Source organism: Neolamprologus multifasciatus, chromosome 8, assembly GCF_963576455.1.
Source record: "Neolamprologus multifasciatus chromosome 8, fNeoMul1.2, whole genome shotgun sequence".
In the NCBI taxonomy this organism is placed as follows: domain Eukaryota; kingdom Metazoa; phylum Chordata; class Actinopteri; order Cichliformes; family Cichlidae; genus Neolamprologus; species Neolamprologus multifasciatus.
The window spans coordinates 20,999,822-21,024,494 of NC_140446.1; the positions used below are offsets into that span (position 1 = coordinate 20,999,822).

The 24,673-nt window shown below is 40.7% G+C and overlaps 1 protein-coding gene across 1 annotated transcript in view; it reads right to left on the reverse strand.

Moving 5' to 3' along the window:
• The window catches only part of snx29 (sorting nexin 29), a 146,150-nt gene that overhangs the window by 15,611 nt on the left and 105,866 nt on the right, over positions 1-24,673 (reverse strand). The window contains exon 19 of the mRNA XM_085171253.1: positions 5,682-5,822. Coding sequence (XP_085027379.1) covers positions 5,682-5,822 — 141 coding nt within the window. The remainder of the gene's footprint in view (positions 1-5,681; positions 5,823-24,673) is intronic.

A 24,673-nucleotide genomic window follows, 5' to 3' on the forward strand; every position in this document is an offset into this window, starting at 1 on the left:
TGAGAGTGGGCGTTAAGGCGTCTGGGGGAGGAAACTCAAAACTGGATTATAGATGGCAGACAGTTTCACACCTTGGCTCAGGCGATTAGAGGATCATCAGGGGGTCCTTTTGTCCCTCTGTGGGGGGATACTCCCACTAGGTTTAAATCTGGGACTCCCCACCATTTGACCTTAGAACTGAAGAAGCTTCTCGGATGAGAGGTGAAACGTCTTCAAGCAACTTAAAGAAGTCCAGACGCTTTTCTTTGCAAGCTCCTTTGACTACAATGACCTGGATGACTGAGAACCTTCACAGACAAACCAAAAAGAAAAAAAAAATTGGGGGTCTAATAATAATGTCTCTTTGATGTCATCACTCTGCCTCCTCTGTGCCTCAACATTAGCAGAAGGGAGGAGGAAGCTGACAGACATGACCAGGGAACACTTAGGCTGTAAGCGTGGGCTGGTCCCTGACAAATCAGCTGTTTAAAGGCTGTCATAAGCAGAGAGCGTGCATGTGTGTTACATCTTCTGTTTTACTTAGTTAAACAGCTGAACAGTCTCACCTAAAGCATATACAGATGCAAAAGTGGGCGGTGGGGGTGTCTCATTAGCTCAATAACAGGACTAAAGAGACACAGAATGAAAACAAAGAGACTGATCAGGTCCAAACTAGCACTGACTTTGGGTGTTGACTCTAAAGATGAAGATACCACGAACAATATTAAAATCTCTAATTAATGCTTGCCATAATCAACGATCTCTTGAAGACACCAAAAAACATTGAAAGAGAAATGCAGTAGGCAGGTAAACCTACTGCATTTGGTTTGCCTACTTTAACAGACTTTGAGTCAGAGTTATGCAACTTAAATGTAACAAGACTCCAGGATGTAATTACAGTCTTTATTTTGTTTATTCCTGGCCTTGTCAATCCTGCGTTTCCTTGGGACCTTGTTAGAACAAAGACGCAAAGGTAGGACTTACATGTAAAAGCTTTAGAGTAATTAATTTAGTGAAGTAAAAGGCATTCATCAAGTAACCTTCTGTTATTTACTGTACAGTGAATCTTTAAAGTGATTATGTCAGAGAGTAATGACCCACCTGCAGCCTGACATTGGACAGGAAAAAGCCCGTGATCACATTTAAATGAGACAAAAACAAAAACCCACATGATTTATGTGAGGCTGCCCAAAAAGCCAGGCACATACTTGCACATGCAGGGTTACATGATAGAAGAATGTATCAAAAACTCTTCCATAAGTTTCCCAGCAAACATAAATCCATAGCGTAGCTGATGTTCTTTGACAACTTCAGAAACGTGTCTCTCTGAACTGTCAGTCACGTGTGTGCATTTATGTGCGCTCCTGTTAACAGGCATGAAACAGAGAGTACGAGCCATGTAATACAGTTAGTAAGGGGTGTGTATTCACCCATTTCCTCTGTTACCTGATATTCACTGACAGCCGCTGTGTTTCATCCCTAACACAGCGAACCACAGCAGAGCGCATATTCACGGTGCAGATAAAGCGCTTTTGAAGGTCTTTCTCCCTCTCTCTCTCTTGCAACACACCAAGTACCCTATTTCTAACATTAACATTTCTCCATCATTAGCTGGATATAATGGTGTGAGGCTCTGTGTGTGTATGTATCAAAGTCCGCTTTGGATTTGCAAAGTGTGTCTGTGATGGTGGAACCCTTGAATGATACTAAAAGCACAATAGACAATAGGAAAAACAGATGGACTGGCAGAGTTTGTGAATGTGTGTTTCAATCAAGTCCTGGCATTGTAAACAAACAGGAGACAAATTAAAGGACAAACTACAATACGCTGTTGTAGAGTAAGGTGCCTCCATGCGCATCCAAAACAGCTTTAATACACCTTGACATTGATTCTTCAGGCCTCTGGGGCTTGTCTGGAGGGCAAAGCATCTGTCTGCTAAATGCAAGGTGGTCTATTCAGTGCCCTATGGATAGGAGCACTGTTATGCTAGAATATATCATTCCCATCAGAATAGAAATGTTTCTATAAAGGTCAAAATGCCCCCCATCAGCATAAAGGACCAAGGATCTCCTCACTGTAGGAATGAAGTTCAGGTTTTTTTTCTACCATGCATGTGGCTTATGACATTTAATCCCTCCACAGCCAATTGTTCTGGGAAAACAACTGTTTTTTAATAAAGTAAAACTACATATTCTGATAGCATTGAGTTAGGGTAATCACCAATAATGACACATGACTCGGAGGGGTAAATTATTATATGTCATCCCCGAGAAATGACACTGCAAAACATTTACATAATCTTTACATTTCAGCTAGATTTACAGCTTCCTTTAAGCCAGATGCTCTGACCACAGGACAGACAGCTACTTCACCTCACACCATATCAGGAGATTAAGCCCAATGTTTCTGCTAGCTAGTCAGATACTGATACATTTTATATGTACACATATTAAGCTCTAGTCTATTAATTTGTTCTTTTTTTCATTAACCATAAAATAAATAAGGTTTAAATGCTGATTATTGCTACACATGTACCTATGAGGGGGTTAGACATAAGGCATATAGTAAGTCATGTGCCTTATGTCTCCATAAGAGACATAAGGCACATTGTACAGTCACACCAATCTGTTCAATATATGATTCATTTTATGATATATTTAACTTCAACTAGAACAAAATGTATCCAGAAGGTACACATCTTTGTTCAGCTTACAGTATATTTTCTTATTTCAATTTGGAACGATTCAATCCAGGGTGTGAGTTTGAGTAAACGCGCTGATATTCTCCATTCCTGTTTTCAAAAGCAGCCCTGCTCTGTACTTCACCTGAGGTCATCACTGATACAAAAACTACAAAGTACTCCTAGGGAGCCAGAAACAAACGCTCACTGGACTGAAATAACAGGGAAACTCAACACGGCAGGCCTGCTGCTTACTGATACAACCAGGTACACAGGAACAAATACACAATAAATACACAACTAAACACCATATACAAACTACATGCACTTACTTTCACACACATACGCAGACACACAGGCGCACGCACACATTTTGTTGTTTCTCTGCTTTGCTTGTACACAGAGACACAAACACTAACAACCACTTAATATTTATCATATTTTGAAGCGGTTCATCCCTCCACCTGCTGCTGCATTTGATTTTAGTCAAGACCAAAGACTTTGAACTCTGTTTCCTCTCCCAACCTTTGTGCCTGGAACACCGGATTTCAGCATTAATGGTCAAATCAAATGAAATTTACAGACATAACAGAGGTCAAACAAAATGTAACTAATATGAAATAACTACATTTAATGCAAGCAAAAGGTCAATGACTTTCAGATTTTGAATAAAAACAGAATATTATATATGTAAATCATTTAAACTGCATATCTGATTCAAAATAATCCAACAGCAACATAGAAAATGCTGGATTTGTGACTAAATAAATGCTCATTTTAAATCAACAATGCCAGAAAACACTTTTTTTTAAAAAAAAAAAAAAACTGGGCTGGGCACATGGTAATACGGGAATGAAGCCATCTTGCATTCGTTGTTTTGCTTCATGATACACATCTTTTAATGATTAAGAAGTCTGGACTGCAGCCAGGCCAGTTTAGCACCTGCACTCGTTCACTGCTGTTGGAACACATTTAGAAACTAGGTTTGGCATTTCCTAAAATATTCTGCCTAGACTGCAGTAAATGTTGCTCCAAAAACTTCAGTGTTCATAAAATCTTCACACATATGAGAGTTACCGCACCGAGTCCAGTAACACCCTCCCTGGCGTTTGTGTGCCGATACCTGAATGAGCCATTTCCTCTTTAGCCTGAAGGACTATGCTTTCACAATTTCTAGAAGTATTTTAACATTAGTGCAGTAACAGAGTGAGAAAGATCTGCTCTGACACAACTTTGTGGTTGCTGGTGTCAAATTCGAAATAATAAAATGGGGATAAAATCCAAGCATTGGAGTTCTGTAGTGTGTGAACCACTAATTCGTCTCTATGTCGATTCACAGTTGTTGAAAGAGAAACAAAACCATTTCTACTCATGTGCTGCTTCCAGTTAAATATAGGTAATAAACAATATGTAAGTCATTGCATTCTGTTTTTCTTGACATCTACCATCCGAACTTTTTTGGAAGCACGTGTTTCTCTTCGAGAAGAAAGTGGTGTCCCTGCTTTAAAACATGCTCAGAGTGTAACAAAGCCTGGACTACTTTTTATGTCATGATGGGCGACTTTCAGGAGATGGTAAAAACCAATAATTCACACAGACTGCACTGTAATGGGCTTTCAAAGAGCTTTCCAGAACACGATGACACCAACTGTCAAGGCCTTTGATAGACACGTGCACTTCCACATGATACCACATCATAATGTGAGACAGACACACACACTGATGGCCTCCTACTTCTTCTTACATATGCAGTGCTTCCAAACACAGCGTTTGGTCTGCTTTCTACCCATGAAAGTGCGCCGTCTTTGAAGGTGGGAAGTCACACCGCATCGTTTTGGCTGTGGCAGCATTAAATCCAACCAGCCACAGAATTGAGGTCAGAGCCAAATTATCCCCCAAAGGTTGTAGGCAGACAGTGGAGAACAGGATGAAGAATGGAAAGGGAATGGTGCGATATGGAGAAAGGTGGGGGCTCTCCAACCACACAGAAGGGACACAAGCTTTGAGAACCCAGGCGAGCAGCTGAAACCGGTAAAAGAAGAGGAGTGATAAACTGATGTGGTTGTTAAGGTTGCCTTTTTCCCTCTACAGAGCTTACCATCTTAAAAGGCTCCAATCAGTTTTTACAGTCTGATATAAAAATTTATGAACATTATGCAAGGAAAGACCTCTTTTATGGGGTTTAATGCACAATATATTGAAATATATTTCAGTAGGAGTGCTTCCTGTAATCAAATGAATTCGTTTGGGATTTTATTTGGATCGAACCCCCAAGAAACTTTCTCTGTAACAAAAAATACACATTTGTTTAAGAGGCCAAGAACACACTGCCTGTATTTCTTAACAGCAGCCGATCCACATCATACTGTATCATACTGCACTGACCACAGCACACTTGTCATATGAAAAGGTGACAGACAAACAGATTTCTGGATTTATAGTAAATATGCACTTTAATTGTTTATGATAAACAGCTGTTATTATTTGTACAGGTTTTATTGTCTTCTTCATTTTGGTTTAAGAATATTTTGGAGGGAGAAACGTCATGCTTCTGATACTTTTATATGCTTACACTTTTGCTCAGTTCAATTCACACATTTTGAAGATTCATATTGACAGACATGTTCAGAGTTCCGTTTTTCTGGTTTGTCTTTTTGCTTGCGATTTACTTGTTGCACGTTTCTCTGTGATTCTGCTGTGAGGACTTTCAGCATGTTTCTGTAACAGGTTGTGTTGGTTCGTCTGCAGCTCTGCTGTAACTGATTTTTCAGTTGTTGCTTGGTATTATTTGTGTGTCTGTTTGCAGGATTAATGAAAAAGTTATGGACAGATGTGAACAACAGTTTTATCAGAGGCAACTTAGCAATGATTAACAAAGTGAAAGTGGACATTTCAGCTACCAAACAGCTTAGCAGGGACACACAATTCATCATTGCTGAAGTGGGTAAGTGAGAGACAGAGCGAGGGTTGAGGTGGCTGACAGTGAGACAAAGACAAACATTATATTTACTATCAGCTCACCTTGTTCCCTATGGCTTTCTTGGGTGGGAAGTTGAAGGTGTCCACCTGAGGAAACTGTGATCTCAGATGATTGTGGAGCTCCCTGAATTCAGTGTAACGCCTGTACACATTCCACTCATTGTCCAGGATGCGGATATACACCTGAAGACATGCAGACACATCACCATGGTTGTCATCAGTATCAACACAAAGATAAGTTAGAGTAGCATGTCCTGATTTTCAAAAGTTCGATATACAGTATAGGACCTCCATCTATAATTAAATCTAAATGTCAAACACACCAACGACCCGCTGTTATGCAACAGCCATTCTGCAGTTCATATAACGGTCATCGGGCTCTGACGGTGCTTTACAATAACCCTTGTAAATGTGTATTTTCACTTACATATTGCAGCACATAACAGAAAGGGTCTATAGACGTAGCTGTGCAGTCACCATTTCTATGCGCCATTAGCTACTTTATTCAGACTCATGAGAGATAGAGGGAGCAGAAAGAAAAGGAAAGATGAGCCTATTACAAGAAAGAGGGGGAGTCGGCTTCCATTTTCACAGCAGAAAACGACTGCACAGAGACAAAAGAGAGAGCAGAACAGCTTTTGAAAATTCAATTTTAAAGCGGCCTACCACAAAAAACACAGCTTTGATTCAAGTATATGAAAACAGAAACTGATTTAAAAATCCACCAAATGAACTTCAGCATAGCCCCCCACTGCCAAGCAAATCAACAAACGCCCAAACTGTGGTTCAATAATGAACCGCGTCCCTTTCAAACCCACATAATGGAAATCATGCTTTTATGTATAAACGCTGTGTTGGAGTACGTTAAAATGATAATGAACACTGAGGCAACCTTAAAAATGGAGAAACCCTGAGTAGAAACATCTACGCTGCAATACTGTGCAAAAGTCTTGAGCCACCTCACATTTTCAAGTATTCTTCATATTTTCCTAGGAAAACTGGAAATGGGTTGAGTTTGTCATTGAAACGTGGAAAAACATACACAGAAGTAACAGCTTATCATGCAAAAACAGAGTTTGAATAATTTGAACAAAATTGAAAGTCAATAATTGGTATGAGCGCCTTTATTCTTCTACACAGTCTAAAGTCTCTTACACATTTATTTCTTTAACTAGTCTTCAGGAAGAGTTCTCCAGACTTCTTGGAGGACATTCAAAGCTACTTTGGATGTTTGGCTGCCTTGTGTTCTGTTGTGTTGCGATGACTGTAGAAATGGAAACAAATTGTATTGTTGCAAGATGCTGCTGGTAACAAAAGACTAAAGATATCATTTAAAACTGGTTGTCTGTCACGTCTAGACAACACTGAATTATCCTTTGAGTTAGGTGCTATTTTTATGCTTGTCAAAGGAGCTTGCAAAGAAAAGCGTCTGGACTTCTTTAAGTTACTTGAAGACGTTTCACCTCTCATCCGAGAAGCTTCTTCAGTTCTAAGGTCAAATGGTGGAGAGTCCCAGATATAAACCTGGTGGGAGTGTCCCCCCACAGAGGGACAAAAGGACCCCCTGATGATCCTCTAATCGCCTGAGCCAAGGTGTGAAACTGGGTGTGGGTCCCAATCAGCCAGAGTTTCGGGTGAGTTCACTGTGGAACCTGGCCCCACCTTATCATGCGAATTCCTGAGGTCAGATGGCCCAGGGTGTGAGTGGGCGTTAAGGCGTCTGGGGAGGGAACTCAAAACTGGATTATAGATGGCAGAGAGTTGGTGTCGTAAACCACCGCCTCTGTTCAAAGATGGTCGCTCACAGTGGACATAGATGGCTTCTTTCACTCCTCTTTCAAACCATCTGTCCTCTCTGTCCAAAATGTGAACATTCGAATCCTCGAAAGAGTGTCCTTTATCCTTAAGATGCAGATGGACAGCTGAGTCTTGTCCTGTGGAGGTGGCTCTTCTGTGTTGTGCCATGCGCTTGTGAAGTGGCTGTTTGGTCTCTCCAATGTAGAGGTCTGGGCATTCCTCGCTGCACTGTACAGCATCGAGGAATGCCCACGATGACCTGGATGACTGAGAACCTTCACAGACATATTTTTATGCTTAAATGATCCATAGATAACTTTGAAAGACCTTCAGAAAATCTGGAGAACTACTGTTCATGACCACCACAGACTCCTTCAGAGCAGATATAAAGAAATGAAAACATTTTGCAGAGTACTATACATGGTTATCTTTAATGTAAACTTTGTATTTACATAACTCAGCTCACTAACTCTAGGTCTGTGATTAGCAGACTGATTTACAGCTACAGGAAATCTTTCTACATTTTGTTCATGTCGGCCTCAAAGGTGGTTTGACAGACAAAGGAGGGAGCAGATAATGACAGAATGTTTTTACTTTGAGGCAACATTTGCTTTACACCACTGAACTTTTGTCAGCATGGATGCTACCGTGCAGTCTAGACTACATTGCAAACATAAGAAAATGTGGCACTTTTGACAGCCATTAAGAGCAAACCAGCAGCTGAAGCTGTCCAGAAGGTTTCATGGTGAATATCTCAGCAACAGTAATAGGCAGGTCTAGACAGCGTTAAAGTTATAAAAGTAAATTTTAACTAAAACCGCATAATTATTTAAAACTAGCATGCTTTAATTCATTACAAAATATATAAATGATGAATATCACACTATGACTCCATCTCCTTCACTTTGTTAATTGATTTTATCTACAGCACAATCACTGACTAGTGTGAAAATATGCTTACAAAAAATATCCCCAATAAAAACTAGTTGGTCAAGGTTATGTTTAAGCAGCTTGTTGAGTGGAGAGCAGCCGTGCACAAGCAAAGACCTAAATCTGGTAAGTGACAGTGGTTCATGACAAGATGGAAGAAGACAAGGCCACTAATGGACCGAAGAGCTGTCATCTCAGCACTTCACATCTGACCTACAGAAGCACATTTAAGTTTCCAACAACTTTGCTTTTGCAAGTTCAGAGAAGCACTGCCCCGATACAGTACGGTCTAATTGTGTGTGTGCGTTGATCAAAGTGGATGATGGAGACTCAGCTGACAAAACTGGGGCACGATGACGTCCTTATTCAAGACACATTAAAGCTGCTTTGACGTTGTACAGGTCTTTTTTTTTTACGGTAGATATTCTGACAGCTGATGGGAAAAACACAGGTGTAATTAATCGCACATCAACAACAACAACTACTCTGCATTAGATGAGCTAGTTTCAGGACCATTCTAGTACCTGCTCACTGTCACTACTTTTGCTGACATAATGTGTTCAAGTATAGAAGTTCAAGTAAGTATCATACGTGTTGGAAAATGAGTGAAGAATACGACTTAAACTGTGCTTTGAGCACACCCAAAATATTGGGTGTCCTAGCCCAGCTTTCTCAGCATGACCGCTTTCCTTACACAATAACCTCATTAGAGGTGGGGAACTAATACAACTAACAGGGCTGAGCATGTAACCCATATCATGCGAGATGATTGCAGGCCCTACTTTCTCTCCCACTTTTCCTGTCCACTTTCAAACGGTAAAATATAAGATAATCTTCTAACCACATGCAATATTTTAGTTTCACATGCTTAATTGGCTTGCAGTTTTCTCCTCCTAGGACTGGTGTGAAAGTCTAATGAGGTTTTAGGTCATATTTTTGCAGAAATAGAGATGTTCTCAAACTTTTTCACCAACTGTATTGTCACGTCTGAACCACAACAGCTGCATTAGCAACAATAAGATGACAGAATCTGTGCAGTTTCTCAGCCATCACATGGCTCCTTACATATGGCTGTGTGAACACATCAGGCTTAATCCACTTTACAGTGTCTCCTTGGCATACTTATTTATGGCAACGCATTAGCCTCTGCACACAGCTACCAGCTCCCTTCCCTTGACAGGTCACAAATCTCTCTCATTATCTCCAACAAAGATCTTGGCACCATCTAAATTGTATCCCTAATGTTTGAGCACTGGTGGTTTGATATCTCCAATAAAACCAGTTTTCAAACAGTGACGTGGCCTTTAATGATGATTCAGATAGACCTTGTGGAAGAGAGTTGATGGGTTTGCGCTGTTCCTGAAAGCTTAACTGTGATGGACGCAGTCCTATTGTCAGTATTTGAATGGCTTAAAAGAATATCTGAGAAAACATAATAATACGCTTAATAAAAATACGCCCTCAGCAGGTCAACACAAAAAGGAAAGAAAAAGCATTTGGCTGCAAAAGCATAAGAAAGACTTTTTTGTTAGTACTAAAATTCATTCGGTGTGCTGAATATACCAACAAAATTAACTCCGTTACCTCAGTATTAAACTCCCAGCTTTGAGCTTCTGCCTTGAGAAGCAGGCTAAAAAGTGTGAGCATTATTCATAATTCTTAACACAACCATAACTTCACATCTTTGCGTACTCTCACTGGTGCAGGTAGAGAAAGTTCCCTGTTTATGCCTGGAATTCCCACTTTTTGGGAACTATATGCAGTTGATACAAAGAGCTTGATCTGGGAACACATTTTTCTCTCTACAGATGCAAATTTTTTAGAAATTATTATAATAATATATTAGCATCTTTTTTCAAGTTTGCTGCCATTATCCTGTGTAATTTAAGGCTGTGTTTAATTCACATAAATAACTTGTGTTACTTATTTATCTAATTTTCAAATCAAGAGCAGTTCGTCTACAGAAAGTGTGAACACTGCTGATGGTTAACGGTGTTCTCACAGCTGTTTAGACTCTTTTTAACATTCACCACAAGCGTGGTCACTGCTAAACAACTTTCACTATGCTTATATAGTGAATCTGTATTTTTCCAGAACATTTGTATGTCAAAAAGGCTGCTATGTGCTTCCATTTATTCATTAGCATCCTCTTTAACAGACACCTCAGTGACTGAAAGCTGGTCTGAGGTCCCCATAAGTCCACATATCCACAAAAACGTATGATTAAAAGTTTCTTACAACGTAAATTATCTAGAACATCCAAACAGCACAGAGTGACAGAACCATTTCCGCAGTTTATCCAGAGTAGCAGACAGCCGAACATCTTCCTGTGAAAACGAGCCCTTGTATACTATGAAAACCCTTCGGAAACAAAGATCTGAAACACAAAGTCTGTGAACAGATAATTGCAGCTATTTCTTTCCTTGACATTTAACTGGATCTTTAGCCTGAGGGTATTCCAACAAGCAGGTTGAAATGGGAGTAACTGTGAGCACAGCTAAGAAATGCAGAAAGTGCGGATGATAATTGATGTATTTCTCCATCTTATATCTTCCAGCACCACAGGAGACCCACAGAGAAAGCCCTGTTGCTCAATTTCCAGTTTTAACAATATGCAACTACAGGGCACAGAGAAAAGATGGCTAATTATGGCTTTCATTCAATGTCTGACATCATGAATATCACTGTTTTTTGGAGGCAGCTTAAGCGGCTCACACTTGAGCTCTGAAAGACGGACATAGCCACCTTGACATCACTCGTAGGATAAGTCTCAAAGTGAAGCCTTGAGCTAGTGGTTGTGGTCATCTTGGTGTACTAAGACCAGATGTGATGGGCTAAGGACAGGTGGATCTGACAGTAGAGATGACATGTACAAAATGAACATGCTATCATTACATACTTCATAAACTTAACACTAGTACTTGAGGTCATATACCCAACTAAGACAGCGTTTGCTAAGGTCATACATCAAAGGTGCCAAACTTTTAAAGTCTGTTTTTCCAAAAAACACTTTAAAAAGAGGTTTACGGCATTTTTGCACCCTTTTCACATTTCAGACCCAGAACCTCCATCGATCTGTAATAACGTGGTCTATGCAAACAGACAATTTACAATAGCTTTGAGCAAAAACAGATGTAACAAAGACGTTGAGAAAAACCCCAAACAAAAGTATTTTAATTAAAAAATAAGTACCTGCAAGCTACACGGTTACTGTATGAATTAATGATAAATTTACAAAATAAACCACTAAAGAGGAAACCAATCTTTTGAAGCCTTAGAAAGACGCAACAGACACCTGACTGTCATTAAATATTTGTGAATGTATGTTTGTTGAGAAAAGGAGAATAAGAGGTTTGCTCAAACCAAAGGAAAAGCAGCAGAGTTTCATATTATCACCAGTCTCTTGCAGGCCTAACCAGCTGCCCAATTAGGCAGAAAATAGAATCCATTTGGAGGCTTTAGAAGGGAGAAGAGCAGCAAAGGACCATGGAGAAAAGAGGACTAATGTGCCCTTCCCCCATCTAGGTTAGCAATATAATCTGGTCTCTTCGGCCCAGACTGAAAGTCCAGACTATTGGGTGGACTGGCATTCATGGTCCCCAGAGGATGGCTTGTAATGTTTTTCTTGATTCCTTAACCCAGAGGTATCAAAGATAAGCCTCGGGGGTCATACTCAGCCAGACAAAGACTCCAACCCCGTCCACACTGCTCTCCTTCATGTTGGAAAACATGAAGGAGAGCATGAATTCTGGACTTGGTACAATAGTCTTGAATTTAGCACAACAGGATTTCTTTGTCGTGCAGAAAAAACTGAGACTTATTTTTGAAACTGCACTGTTTTTTCTTAAATTAAGATATATCAAGGATTAAACATGTAATTAAACTTTACACTGACAGAAAGGGGACTTTCACTGGTCCGACCAACTTAAGGTCAAAGCAGGCTGTATCTGGCCCATGATGTAAAATGAGTTTGACATCCTGCCCTAATCTTTCCATCTGACATAATAATGAGGTTCGCACATCTTTGGTTTTGTGTGAAATATCTCAATAATGTACTCTATTGACTACTAAACAAAAGCATGTTTGTATCACCTTTGTAAGTTAAAATGGCAAGATGAACTCAAAGCACCACCTCCCAAAGGTAGCTGGTAAAAGTTATTCCATCAACAGAGGCCATTGAAAGTTTCTACGAATGGAGACGCCACTCTCCACCTCATGAACGCATAAACTTGCAGAGAGTTCATATTTCCATACTGTTTGCCACATCCTTTTCCAGGACGGTTGGTCTCATTTAATCGCGCTCTGTCACTGTGATTATCTCCAAAAGTTGATTCTGTTCATCTGGACGTAGCGTTTTCTGGGAGAAACGTTTCGTCACTCATCCAAGTGACTTCTTCAGTCTCAGCTGACTGCAGGTTTCCCCAACCTTATAAACAGTACATTTGCATAATGACTGAAACTAGCCCACTGAAGGAACAATGGGCTGTGAGGTTGGGGAAACCTGCAGTCAGCTGAGACTGAAGAAGTCACTTGGATGAGTGACAAAACGTTTCTCCCAGAAAACGCTACGTCCAGATGAACAGAATCAACTTTTGGAGATTTATTTTCCTGGATGATTGAGAATGCATCAAGACGTCACTGTGATTAGTTTCTTTCAATTTTTTAAAAGACACGTAATTATAAAGTAAGCACAACTAACTGTTCTTGAGCCAGTTTTAATTGAGTTAAAATTTGAAAACAGGTTAATCAGAAATGAAAACTCATAAGTAATGACAATTTAAACAGCCATAATTTTAAAAAAAAAAGAGATCATATAATAAGACAGAACCATTTATGAATCTGTGTTACTTATTTATCTAAAAAAGGATCAAAGAAGAAGCAAAAACAAACAGAAGGTAGTGAATGGGTGATTATTGTCTTTGAATGCAGCAGAGGCGTTTATTTTGGAGCGCTGGCATCCTGCAGAATTAGACGCTGAAATAACAAATCAGACGAAGAAGAGATAAGGAGGAGGTGAAGAGGAGGTAGATGAATGTTGGTGAAAGATTAGAGAGGAGGAGGAGGAGGAAGAAGATGAGGAGGAACTAAAGATGTTCAGGACAAGGGGCAACTACATTTAGACAACTACGAAAACAAAAATCAAGAAACAAGCAAACAGACGCAGGACCAGGAAAAAAATGGTGACGATTAAGAGAGGACGGAGGTGTGTGGATGGAAAATAAACTATGCATCTATTTGATGAGTGTGTTTGCTTTTAACCTGTTTAGACCAGATGTGACATGTTTGTATTAAACGATCTGATCACACAATCAAATGGGGAAATTAAGGTTTGACTGAATGATTGATGAATGACCTGGAAAGCAATGGGTGGTGAGATAATTAATAAGAGATTTTATTTACCTGTTGTTGTTTTTTTAACTAGTTTTGTTGATTTGGGTTTCATTTAAACATGGCCATTCATTGATGCATGAATTACTGCCAAACAAGCCAACGCTCTCCTCACCTTTAGGACCCAGTTGTTCTGGGTGCAAATCAATCCAGAATGTTTAATGTGAGTCAGCAAACACTGCAGAGGATGCTACAGTGTAGAAAGCTGCTATCTCAAAGACCAACAGCCTGCTGTGTACACTTTATATTCATTTGCATGGATTAACTGATGAAGCAAAGCACCTTTGCTGCCTCAGAGAGAAAAGTCAACAGGAGATATATATTTGCAACTGACAGAAAGATTGAGGGGAAACAAGTTTTCATCATACAATATTGAAAATATTCCTAGAATTCCTGATTTGCGGTGCACACATCAATAAGCCACTATTGTGTTGCTCCCATTAGCTGGTAATATGTGACAAAGGCAGTGTTTCATGTAGGAGTCTTCTCATTAAAATATAATAACTGAAGCTAAAGGAGCCTGCACAGGGAGGGCTTTTCCACCGATTTTACCAAGTACCTGAGCTTCTCTTGCATCTCTGTTTGAAGCAACTCTGGAAAAGGAAAGGGGGTTTATATTAAACAGTTCTGTTTTCTATTTATCTGTCACATCACTCGACAAATCAAAGACGCAAACACATTTCCATCTGCTACAGAGCATATTGATGCTTTAGGAAAACTAAATTACCTAAGCTAAAACTTGTTGGATTGCAGCATCTAAAAACCTAATCAGACTGCAAGTGGAGCCCACGTGAACACGAGGAGAACATACAAAGTCCATACAGAACTAGTCAGATGGTGGAGTTGAACTCAGGACCTTCTTGTAGTGAGGCAAGAGTGCTAACCACTGTTCCACCGTGCTTTTGATGACTAAAATATAAAAGTTGCCGTCTTTTTTTCTACTGACAGTTGCTCCAAACACTTTACAAAGCATCTTAGTTTCCTTAACATCTAATGCAAAATTTTCTGTTGCATTTTCATGAGAAACAGGGAGCACAGAAGCTAGTTGTACAGTTCCCTGATCAAATGTTTGCATTTAACCTTACTGCACAAGCAGATTACTTGGGATTGAATCCCTTCCAACTCATCCTGCCTCGCGTCTCGTTTATATTCGCTGACCAAAGTCGCCGTACATTACATCAGTTTTTGTGCTCGTACATTCGTTTTTATTTAGTTATCGTCGTGTTTCTGTCAGGAAACAAAGGTTGTTGACAAAAAGAATGATGAAACTTACACTGATGCACAAAGCAGCTTAAAAAGTTATAGACTTTTAACTCAGAATAGCCATCTCAAGCAACACATGAAAGCAGGGAGAGTGAATCAAACGAGGTAAAGCTGTGGGTCCTAAAACAAAAGAATGAGTTCAAAGGTTTATAAAGCGTTCATGAAGCACAGAGCTGACAAGGGCAATGACCGGCGACCATTCTCAGTGGGTTTATCATCAGGAACAACCCCTTTCACAAGTGGTCCTGTGATCTATTATTCATATCGAAAATTGGATCGTAGCGGCTTGAAAACAGCATGAGCCAAGATTTAAAGAGGCCTAATCATCTGTGACAAAAGCAGTAACCTCAGCGCTGAAAAATAAAGGCACAACACAACCAAAAACTGCAGTTTCCAGTATCCAAAAAAAGTCTGATTTTACTCTTCAAACAGATATCTGCATGAGGAAGGGCACACAGTCTGTGTTCTTTGGTACTTTCTTCTGATCTGGGTTAAAAAACAAACAAACAGTAAATATGCTATAATGTGTAATTAGGTACAGGAGCTTTGCTTCAATTCTGGTTTCCACCTGGAGACCACGTGTAGTATTGAGTTTTATTAATAACTCAGGTTTATCAGGACAAAAGCTGCGACCAAAAACTAGCAGAGAAAAAAGCACAAGTGTAATATATACAAAGACAACATAAGCAGGACTTTCATGAATACAGTTTTTACTTGTTGACATGATATCAGTCCACTAATTAGAGCAGGTTAAATCCATCGCTGAATATGAGCAAGGTCTAATTCTGCGCTCTCGCTGGTGTTACCTTTCATCCTGGAAGTGGAAAATAAACCTCCTGGTTTTGTGTTACAGTGGGTGGACAGCTACATTAATTGACTTCAACAGTAAATTGCATCACAATCCAAACTTTTGCCTAGTAACATATGCAAGACAGTCAGAGTCGAATCATCTCATCCTTCATTTGTATGTATTAAAGGATACTCTGCAGTCTTCTTCTTCTTAATCTATACATGTCCTGTACTTATGGATGCGCCTTGCTAGCCAAGCTAAAACTGCACAAACAAAACTCAAACAAAACATTCAAAATTGAATCAAAACGGATGACACGAAAAGCAAGTAAAAACACATGACAATGCCTCAGTGTGGTCTGTAATAAGGTGGTAAAACTCTTGCTATCATCACAAATGTAACCTAAGACTCGTAAGGCCTATAGGAATTATTCCACCGTGTTTCCCAGTCCGATTTGATCTATTCGTAACACAGAACAGCCATCGACACGTCAGACACGGAGCTTTTTAATCACCAGAGCGATCAGCTAAAGTTCTTTCTCGAAAACTGGCAGGTGGCAACCAGATATAAGCACTCAACATCGAAGTTGGAAACTACCCAGGAGAAACTGAGCGACGCCACAGCAGGAGGAAAATGGGACACGCGCAGCTATTATCGCCATCTTTTTATCACAATTGCTTCCCTTACGTTCTTCTCTTCATCTCCCACTTCCTTCACCTGTCAGCGCTCTCCCTCCCACTCCTCCTATTTGTGTGTCCCACACCACCACCACTCCTCACTCACAAACATACACTCGCATGAACAAATGAGTCACTGACAGTTTGTGAGAAAGCATAGTAAGGAAGTCAGAGATCAAGTGATTGAAGGATAGGCCACGCAGTGGATGATGCAGTGCAAATTAGAGCTGAATGAGACAAAAAAAAGAGGGGAGGGGCAAGAGGAGTATCAGGAAAATGGAGCCAAGAGGGAGCGGCAGACAACTAGAGACACAAATAAATGTGTAAATATAAATTGAGGTTATCAGGGGAGAAGAAAGCAGGGAGATGAGGCAGTCTGACAAATTATGTTCCAGCTCAGAGATCTAATCAGATATCTGGAGGCTAAAGCAGAGATTACCACATTCCCTTCTGACTCCTTCCACCAAACGACGTCACCATCCAAATCCTTCCATCAGTCCAACTTCCCCATCACCCTCAGGGAGAAAGTTCCCAGCACCCCACATCTCATTTCCACCTGCAAAGACACACTTTGAAGTTTTTATTGGCGGGCAGGTCACTGATCAAGTGCCACAGCAGGACTTAGCACATACTGCTGGGTGCCTTTCAAGAGCTTTGCTATGTTTATAAGGGTTAAATCCAGAAACAGGTGCTGTGCAAGCCAAACAGTAAGAGGTGTATGATAAGACAGACTGGAGCCAATAGAACAAAATATTCTTCAAATAAAATAAACTAAAATTCAGCCTATTCTGAACTGACTTCATAAAGCGGTGTGTGGATTGATCTTTGCAAATAAAAGTGCAACAATAGCTTTTTGAGATACAATATCTTTTGTTTGGACAGTTTTAGCAAGGAGGAAACTCCATCCTATAGTTTCTCCTGCAAATGACGCTACCCACAGGCACAGCTAGAGGTAAATCTCCTTCATGGGGGCTTGCAGTTATGATAAATAATGTTTAGTGCAGACAAAACTGAATCGAATAAAACTGCAAGTTGAGAAAATTAATCATCCCAATTCGTTACACCAGAAACCTTTTGCCTTTCCCATCTAAAGATATTTGTACAGGCTCTAGTTGAGGCGAACTGGTAATTCCAGTTTTACTCTTTTCCAATGCATCATGCAGGTGTTGCATTTTCTGTTCTCCCCCTCAAGTCAGAAGGTCAAGTCAGAAGGTCACAGCCTCATCCCTACTCCTGCCAATGCCCGTGTCCTTCCACAGAAATGCATTTTATTTAAGTACTATTGAATGAGACGCTGAAGCTCAACCCCCCCACTGTGAAATGCTCTGGATAAGAGCACTAACTTAAGTGCCTAAAATGGAAATGTAATGTAAATTACACTGATGCTGAAATTGATGAGGTGCCTGTGCTGCAGTGTACAGCAGCAAAAGCAGCCTCTGCGTCTTCCCGAGGGTGTTTAATCTATGACTGATGGATGTAAGACAAAGACAACGATTGTAATTATCATCATCATCATCTTTGTAAAACATTCATCATTACCATCATCAACATAACCGTTATCTCGCTCTTTCACCAACCAGCCATTATCATAACCATAATCACTCACGTGCACATCCATACAGAGTCCAATACGTGTGTGTGTGTGTGTGACAATACACACACACAAAAAAATCCTGCAAGCTCATGATCAGCGATATTCATGTGTCTTTAAATGCAACACCAACAAACATGCACAGCTATCTGCACGGGCTCAAAGTTCACATTAATACATATGGATGTACTATCTCATCTGCACAGGGAAAGCAGTCCAGCAATGCAGATTAAGCCTCTGGCTAATCAGAGCTGCTCACGTGGAGCAGGTCTGGATGTAGGGCATGCTGGCTCAGTAGCCATTAGTCTTCCCAGCTATATCCAGTGGATAACACAGAAATTAAAGGTGTTAACACAGTTGCCAGTTTGCATGTCTCCGGGGGATAGCAGTCCATTGAAGGCAGCTGTGCACACATCTGAAAGAGTTTCAAGGACGTATCAAAGATTCACAGATGCGCTGATTTATATAGTTTATATACATTAAGGTCTTTGAGAGAAGCAAGTTAAACAAGGTTTATGTAACTGCTATTTCAGTAATTGAGACTCTGCTTGAACAGGCTTGAAGATGAGCATGCGCAAAGTAGATAACAAATATATTTAATGAACTTTAATGAACTGCAGTAAAATTAATGGACTTAACGATAATTACATATTACTTTTAGAGATGCATCCCTTGTAATCAGATTAACAGTCGATGTGGTCAGTTAACTAACAACCGTAATCTGTAATTTATCACCATCAACAGTATTTTCTGGGATCCTTTTTAAGCATTTTCTGCCCTTTGCTACAGTTTAAAGTGGACTTGAAAGCTGAGAGAGAGCAGAGGGAAGACACAGGGCTGGAGCAGATGGCTCACCTGCTCAACCCAGTGAGTTATATCGGCACCATGGAAACGGTATCATCACTTTATCTTAGCTTTGAGTGCACAACAAAGCAGGTAAGGTTATATTTACTTACCGATGTTTTGAGTGTCTAGCATTGTTGTGTCTGCATTATTGTTGCTGTTTATCTGCTGACATTTGAGATCTGTTTTATTAGTTCCAGTTGCCATAAATGGCAAAGCAAGCTTTGTAGCTCAAGCAGTTTTAACTAGCTATGGTCTGTTTAAAAACTTCTCAGGAAAAGAAGCCTGTAAATTTAACCGCAAAACAGCTTTTCAACCCAGGAGAGTGGAGCAGCAATGACCGGTGGATCCAACCCGAGCCTCCCTGTTACCCAACTAATAGGAAAAAAAAAAGAAAAAGAAAAAGAGAAACACTATTTCTCATTTCTTATGGTGTGTACAGTCTACACCTCATCTCCATCACACCCTCTTCTTATTATCTTGAGCTCAAGAAATACACAAGACCTCTGAAGCAGGCAGAACCTTTTGCTGAATAAAATTACCTCTGATGGCAGAGTGCATACGCGCACACACTCACACTCGCACAGCCCCGCTGCTTGCGAAAAATATATTTCATTCATAATTTAATGAAGTTTTGTGGAAAAAGAGCAACAGTGTGACGGACAGAGGAAAGAAGAGAACAGTAGATGTTTGCAGTCAGATTAGCATAACTGAAACAGTGAGGAGTTTTCAGCACTGCAATTATAGGTGCAGCATTTGGCTGATCAAAGAGACGTGCTCCTCTTATATGTGCAGATACTGTATATCTATTGAATCTATATGCGAAACGGCTAACGCGGACTGGAGACACCAGCTCTCAACTCCAGCATTTTCCATTGGACTCACTTCAAACTACAGGATGCTACATTTGTTCTTGATACCTGGATTGTGTTTGAGTTTATGGATGGCCGCACAGATGTAGGCATCTGTGCATCTACTTTGCAGTTTTGTCAGTTTGCCGTCCCCCTTGTTCACGTTATCTTTGTCTCATCTGGGAAGTTGTATGAGGTTAAAATTATGATGCATTAGTATCAAATTGCTGTGGAGGTGGAAAGATCCCCAAGCATTTTGTCCTGGACTTTGTCAGCAGCACTAGAATCAATGAATAGAAAATTAATAGGTGAAAGAGGATTAAACCAGTAAAGGAGAAAAATAGTAATTGGAGGAAAAGTAAAACAGCAAGACTGATGAAAAGAAAAAGAACAACAGATAGATAATAAAGCAAAGGAGAGGAAAGCAGAAAGAGCAATTTTTAAAAAGAGATTTGGAAAGGAAGATGATGAGGGGCTATATTCAAAAACTTTGAAGTGAACAGTGCATTTGTTGGACTATTTCCAGCTAAAACCCCAAGAAAAAAAACAACTTAAGAATCTTCTTGCCTTTGGAGTTGCAAAAGTGGTGTTTAAAAAGCTCCTTTTATGCAACTTTTCTCTTTCTTTTGATGTAAACTGAGGTGTAATTTCCCATTTTCAGCATTTTGGTTGGAAAGGTCCCAGACTAGCTTTCGCAATTATCTGTCACAACTCATGCAAATTTACTGAACTTATTGCTTTACTGAAAAAAAGTCAGCTCATGATAATAATACCCGTTTCTGCTTTGTTAGCAGATAAAACTTTAGCCAAATGCTGCTGTGATACAAAGAGCATATCTTTCATCTACACCACAGGTATGACACTTCATAATCAACAAACTGAAAGCTCCCATCAGACAGCAGCACAGCAGTAAGCTTCTCAGCAGGACTACTTTAGAGTGTCTGACAAGAAATAACATAAAATACCTTTGAGCCAAATGGCACAAGGCTTTTATCTTTTATTGTATATGAGCAAAAAATGAGCTATGGCGCCTAACCTAAGGCTAAAAGCTCCCCAGCTTCACTCTTGTCACACTTTGCCATGAAAATGATGTGTTAAAAACTTTATTGCAAAAAGAGGCATAGTATGGCACAGTCGTAGTGTGCAGCACGTTGCATCATCTGATACCTCACAGATTGCACAACAGACTGCAAGAGAACAAATATGATCGTCAGAATGTCCCAATGCAATGCATGTGATGAATTTGTTATTTCTCTAATAGCCCCTGCTCTCCAACCCTGACCCATCATGACACATCTTTATTACTTCTATTAGATTAATTTGTGGAACTGCATTGAAAACAACAACACTTATTTTGTCTGGCCTAAGTAAACTCTCCAAAAGGCACAGTAACGTTTTTTGAATTGAAAGATCAATAGGGTGTTATGTCCCTGAACATTTCTTGGTCAGGACCCGTAACTAGGCAACCAGTGAAGAATCCACAAAGTTAGTGCTTTCAGCAATGACAAAGGTGCGCCATTAGTTTTGCAGGTATTTGGTTGCCTGGGTCCACACGTTTTAATCCGTCTACTCTGATGTATCTGGCATTGTTAAATGTAACAGCAGTTTCTCCATTACAAAAAAAAAGAAAAGAAAAAGCAGTCCAATGAAAGCCGCAGACAAAAAGTGGCGGACCAATTTACCAAACCACTGACACCGCCATCTCCAGAGGCAAATACCTTACATTTAGTTCTAAGATGTCTTTCCCAGAGTGTTTGTTTCTTCTACTTTTCGCTGACAGCCTTGTTGCAAGCACAAGGATCCCATAACACACAAGCAGCCAGCACAGACACTTCTTTGGAGGAGAGTTCCTCATCAGCCTCTGACTGATGCTCTTTTCACAACACAATGCTGGTCCAGGATACACAGGTAATGAAAAGCACAGACGCTCACGCGCACCCAGAAATCACCGCTTGTGCTCGCTGACGGTGTGCAAACCATGTGTTCTCTCATTCTCTTTTAATAGCCTCTATTGTTGGGATTGTGTGGGAGCGAGTCAGTGATTTGCCACGGCCGGTATAATTCTCTCATTATGAGTTCAGAAGGGGAAAGTAAAGGGACGGAATGATGGAAGAATAAAGGCCCAGAGGCGCACAAAGAGCAGAACCCAACTTATAATGGAGCAAATCCATCAGTCTCTCTCTTCATCTCTGTCTGTCTGTCCAATGGCCGTACCACACTTCAGGTGGAAGTCATTTTAGAAATCTTGGAGGGGGAAAAAGGGGCTCTGAGGACATGCAAAGACGGAAATGGAGTACAAGTAGGCTTACCCCTGTCATAATGGCATGCAAACTGGCAGGGGGAGTGAGACAGATATGCAGGCTGAAAAGGAGGACAGTGAGAATGAAGCAAGGAGGCAGACATTTAGGGACACGCGCTATGAGATGCGATGGTTAGATCAGCCCTTCCACCTCTCTGGATGGGTTTAGCAGCAGTATAGAGCTCCTAGCGAGCTTATTTTCACCACAAGGTTGCCGTGACCTAACTCGGGCTCAGGCTTCTGAAATCCCATTCACTCTCCAAGCCTTACAAAAGCCAGCTTTGGCTATGGCTCATTGCTCGCATCATTGGTTCAATTTTGCAAGCATATGGGTGTGTGCGCGAGTGCAACAATGAAGGAAAAAAAGACCCAAAAAAATCTTCGCACTCGCTTGAGGGTAATTTAAAGAGACCCCTGCCATTTCCTCATGATACCCTCAGGTCTTTAAGACTGTTGGCTCAGTGTTCAATCACCACAACAGCCTCACCTTAACAACAATGACTCCAGTAACCTTGGCCATCCATTAACCTGTCTAAGAACAAAAGCCGTTTCCACAGGGAGCCATTAGACGAATATAGCTCTGTGAATGGAAGTATCCAATACACCAGATGGGTTGTGCTTTATACCAGCTCCAGGGCTGGACAGTAGTCTCTCAGAGACCATTTTTCAGATGGAGAAATTAGGCTAAATTAGCACAACACATGGAAAATGCTCAGCTTCAATACTGGAGTCCATCCATAAATCCGCAACTGCAGGTGGATGCTAATAATTGCCTGCAGCGCTGTACATGCCTGTGTGCGGTTCACCTACTTTTAACCAACCATTACATCGCATTCAGTTTAAAGCGTGGGATTCCCACAGGCAAAAAAAAATATCTTTAAACTTTTTTTATTGTTTGTTGAACAATATATTCAGAAATGAGAGGCTCAAACTGGGTGTAGTGCTTAACAGTCTGTAATTATTTCTGGCAAAAAAAACAACAACCTGCCTTTATGGGAGCACAATTACAAAGCACTCACCTGAATATAAAAGTTACCAACTGCACTGAACGACTCACTTCACCCAACACTGCACAGCAGTTTAAATGTGGGCCACTTTCCACTGAGCATTTTACAAGCAGCAAATGATAATTCTAAATTATTGCCATCATGTGTTTGGTGGTACATTTATTACTGTGCATGCATAATGCAGAATAAAAGCAGTACCCCGTGCATCTGCGAGAGGCGGCGTGAAGCTGCGAGCGGGTAGGAGAGAAATTAAAACAATGCGTCTCATTTGCCTTTGTCGCGCATCAGTCCTGCTGAGAAGACGGAGACAGTCTGGCTCAAAAAGATGTCACACAGCTAAAAGTTTGAGTCCTGAATTGGGAATTTACATCTATTATGTATAAGTTGAGCCAAGCTGAGGTGGTAGCCAGTCACTCCTGCCTATCCGTTACAGCTAAGGATGTGTCACCTGTCTCTTCCTGTCCCATATGGTTTTCACTGACTAACATTACAGCTGTACCTTCTGGCTACAGAGCAGATAATACCAGTGTGTGTACACACATGCACTTTTCTGTCTGACAGGTGTATTTGTGCAGCGTGAAGAAGGTGTCCACTGTAGCAGCACTTGTGTGTGTGTGCGCATCAGTTTTTGTCTCGTATCCAATAGTGCAGGTTTGTGTAAACACCTGAGCAGGCAGGTGTGTGTGTGTGTGAGTTTGTCTGTCTGATGAAGCTCAACCATGGGACTTAATGTCTGAGTATGTGTGCGTTTCTGTCTCACATGGGGGAAGCAGGGGACAGCCACGGCGAGAGAGCTGAGGTGTAACACCTTGTTAATGTGACAGACACAGTAAAACAGCCACAGAGGGAATGAGGTGCCGTTGTCTACTTTGCTCGATAACTTGACAGATACAAGAAGCAGCAGCAGTTCGGTTTGTTAAGCTGCTCTCGAGTCCAGTTCCCAACACACCTTACTTAGATAAGTACCTGGCACAGAGCTCTGGAAACCCTATTTTAGTTAAGTGGACCTGCTTTATTATCATCGGTGTAAACGCTTAAAGTTCTGACCAAACTTGATTGCAAACTCAGAAATGGCAGGCTCGAGTGGGAAGCGCAGTGAGCATTCTGGGACTTATTTAGGTCTGCAACAGTTCTGGCAGGGCACCAATCGATGACGAGGGACACGCAGCCATCTTGGAGCACAGACTGCCCCCCCAAAAAAGCGACAGCTAGCCTTTTATTTCTTGGCATTTCTAGACAAACCTTTTCTAAGCTTAAAGAGCAACTCACTGGTTGAATTTGTCACAGGATTTATACTCGTTTCTTGGGGATAATTGTATGATTGCAGAAGCTCAGTAACTTTATGTTCCTGAAGATGGAGTTCAGATGTGATGATGATGAAGCCAGGACCATGTTAGATTGATATCCGGTACAGACGCCCACCATGTACCAACATTAGAAATGATCCCAGATTCTTCGGATAATTAGTTTCAACAAAAATGTGAACTATGTGATTTTTTTCCTGATGTATGCCAGCTTCTACCATAGTCATCTCCCCCTCTTTCTGATGAGGCTTATGTGGTCAGTGTGAGACATGACGAATCCCAGCTGAACCATTC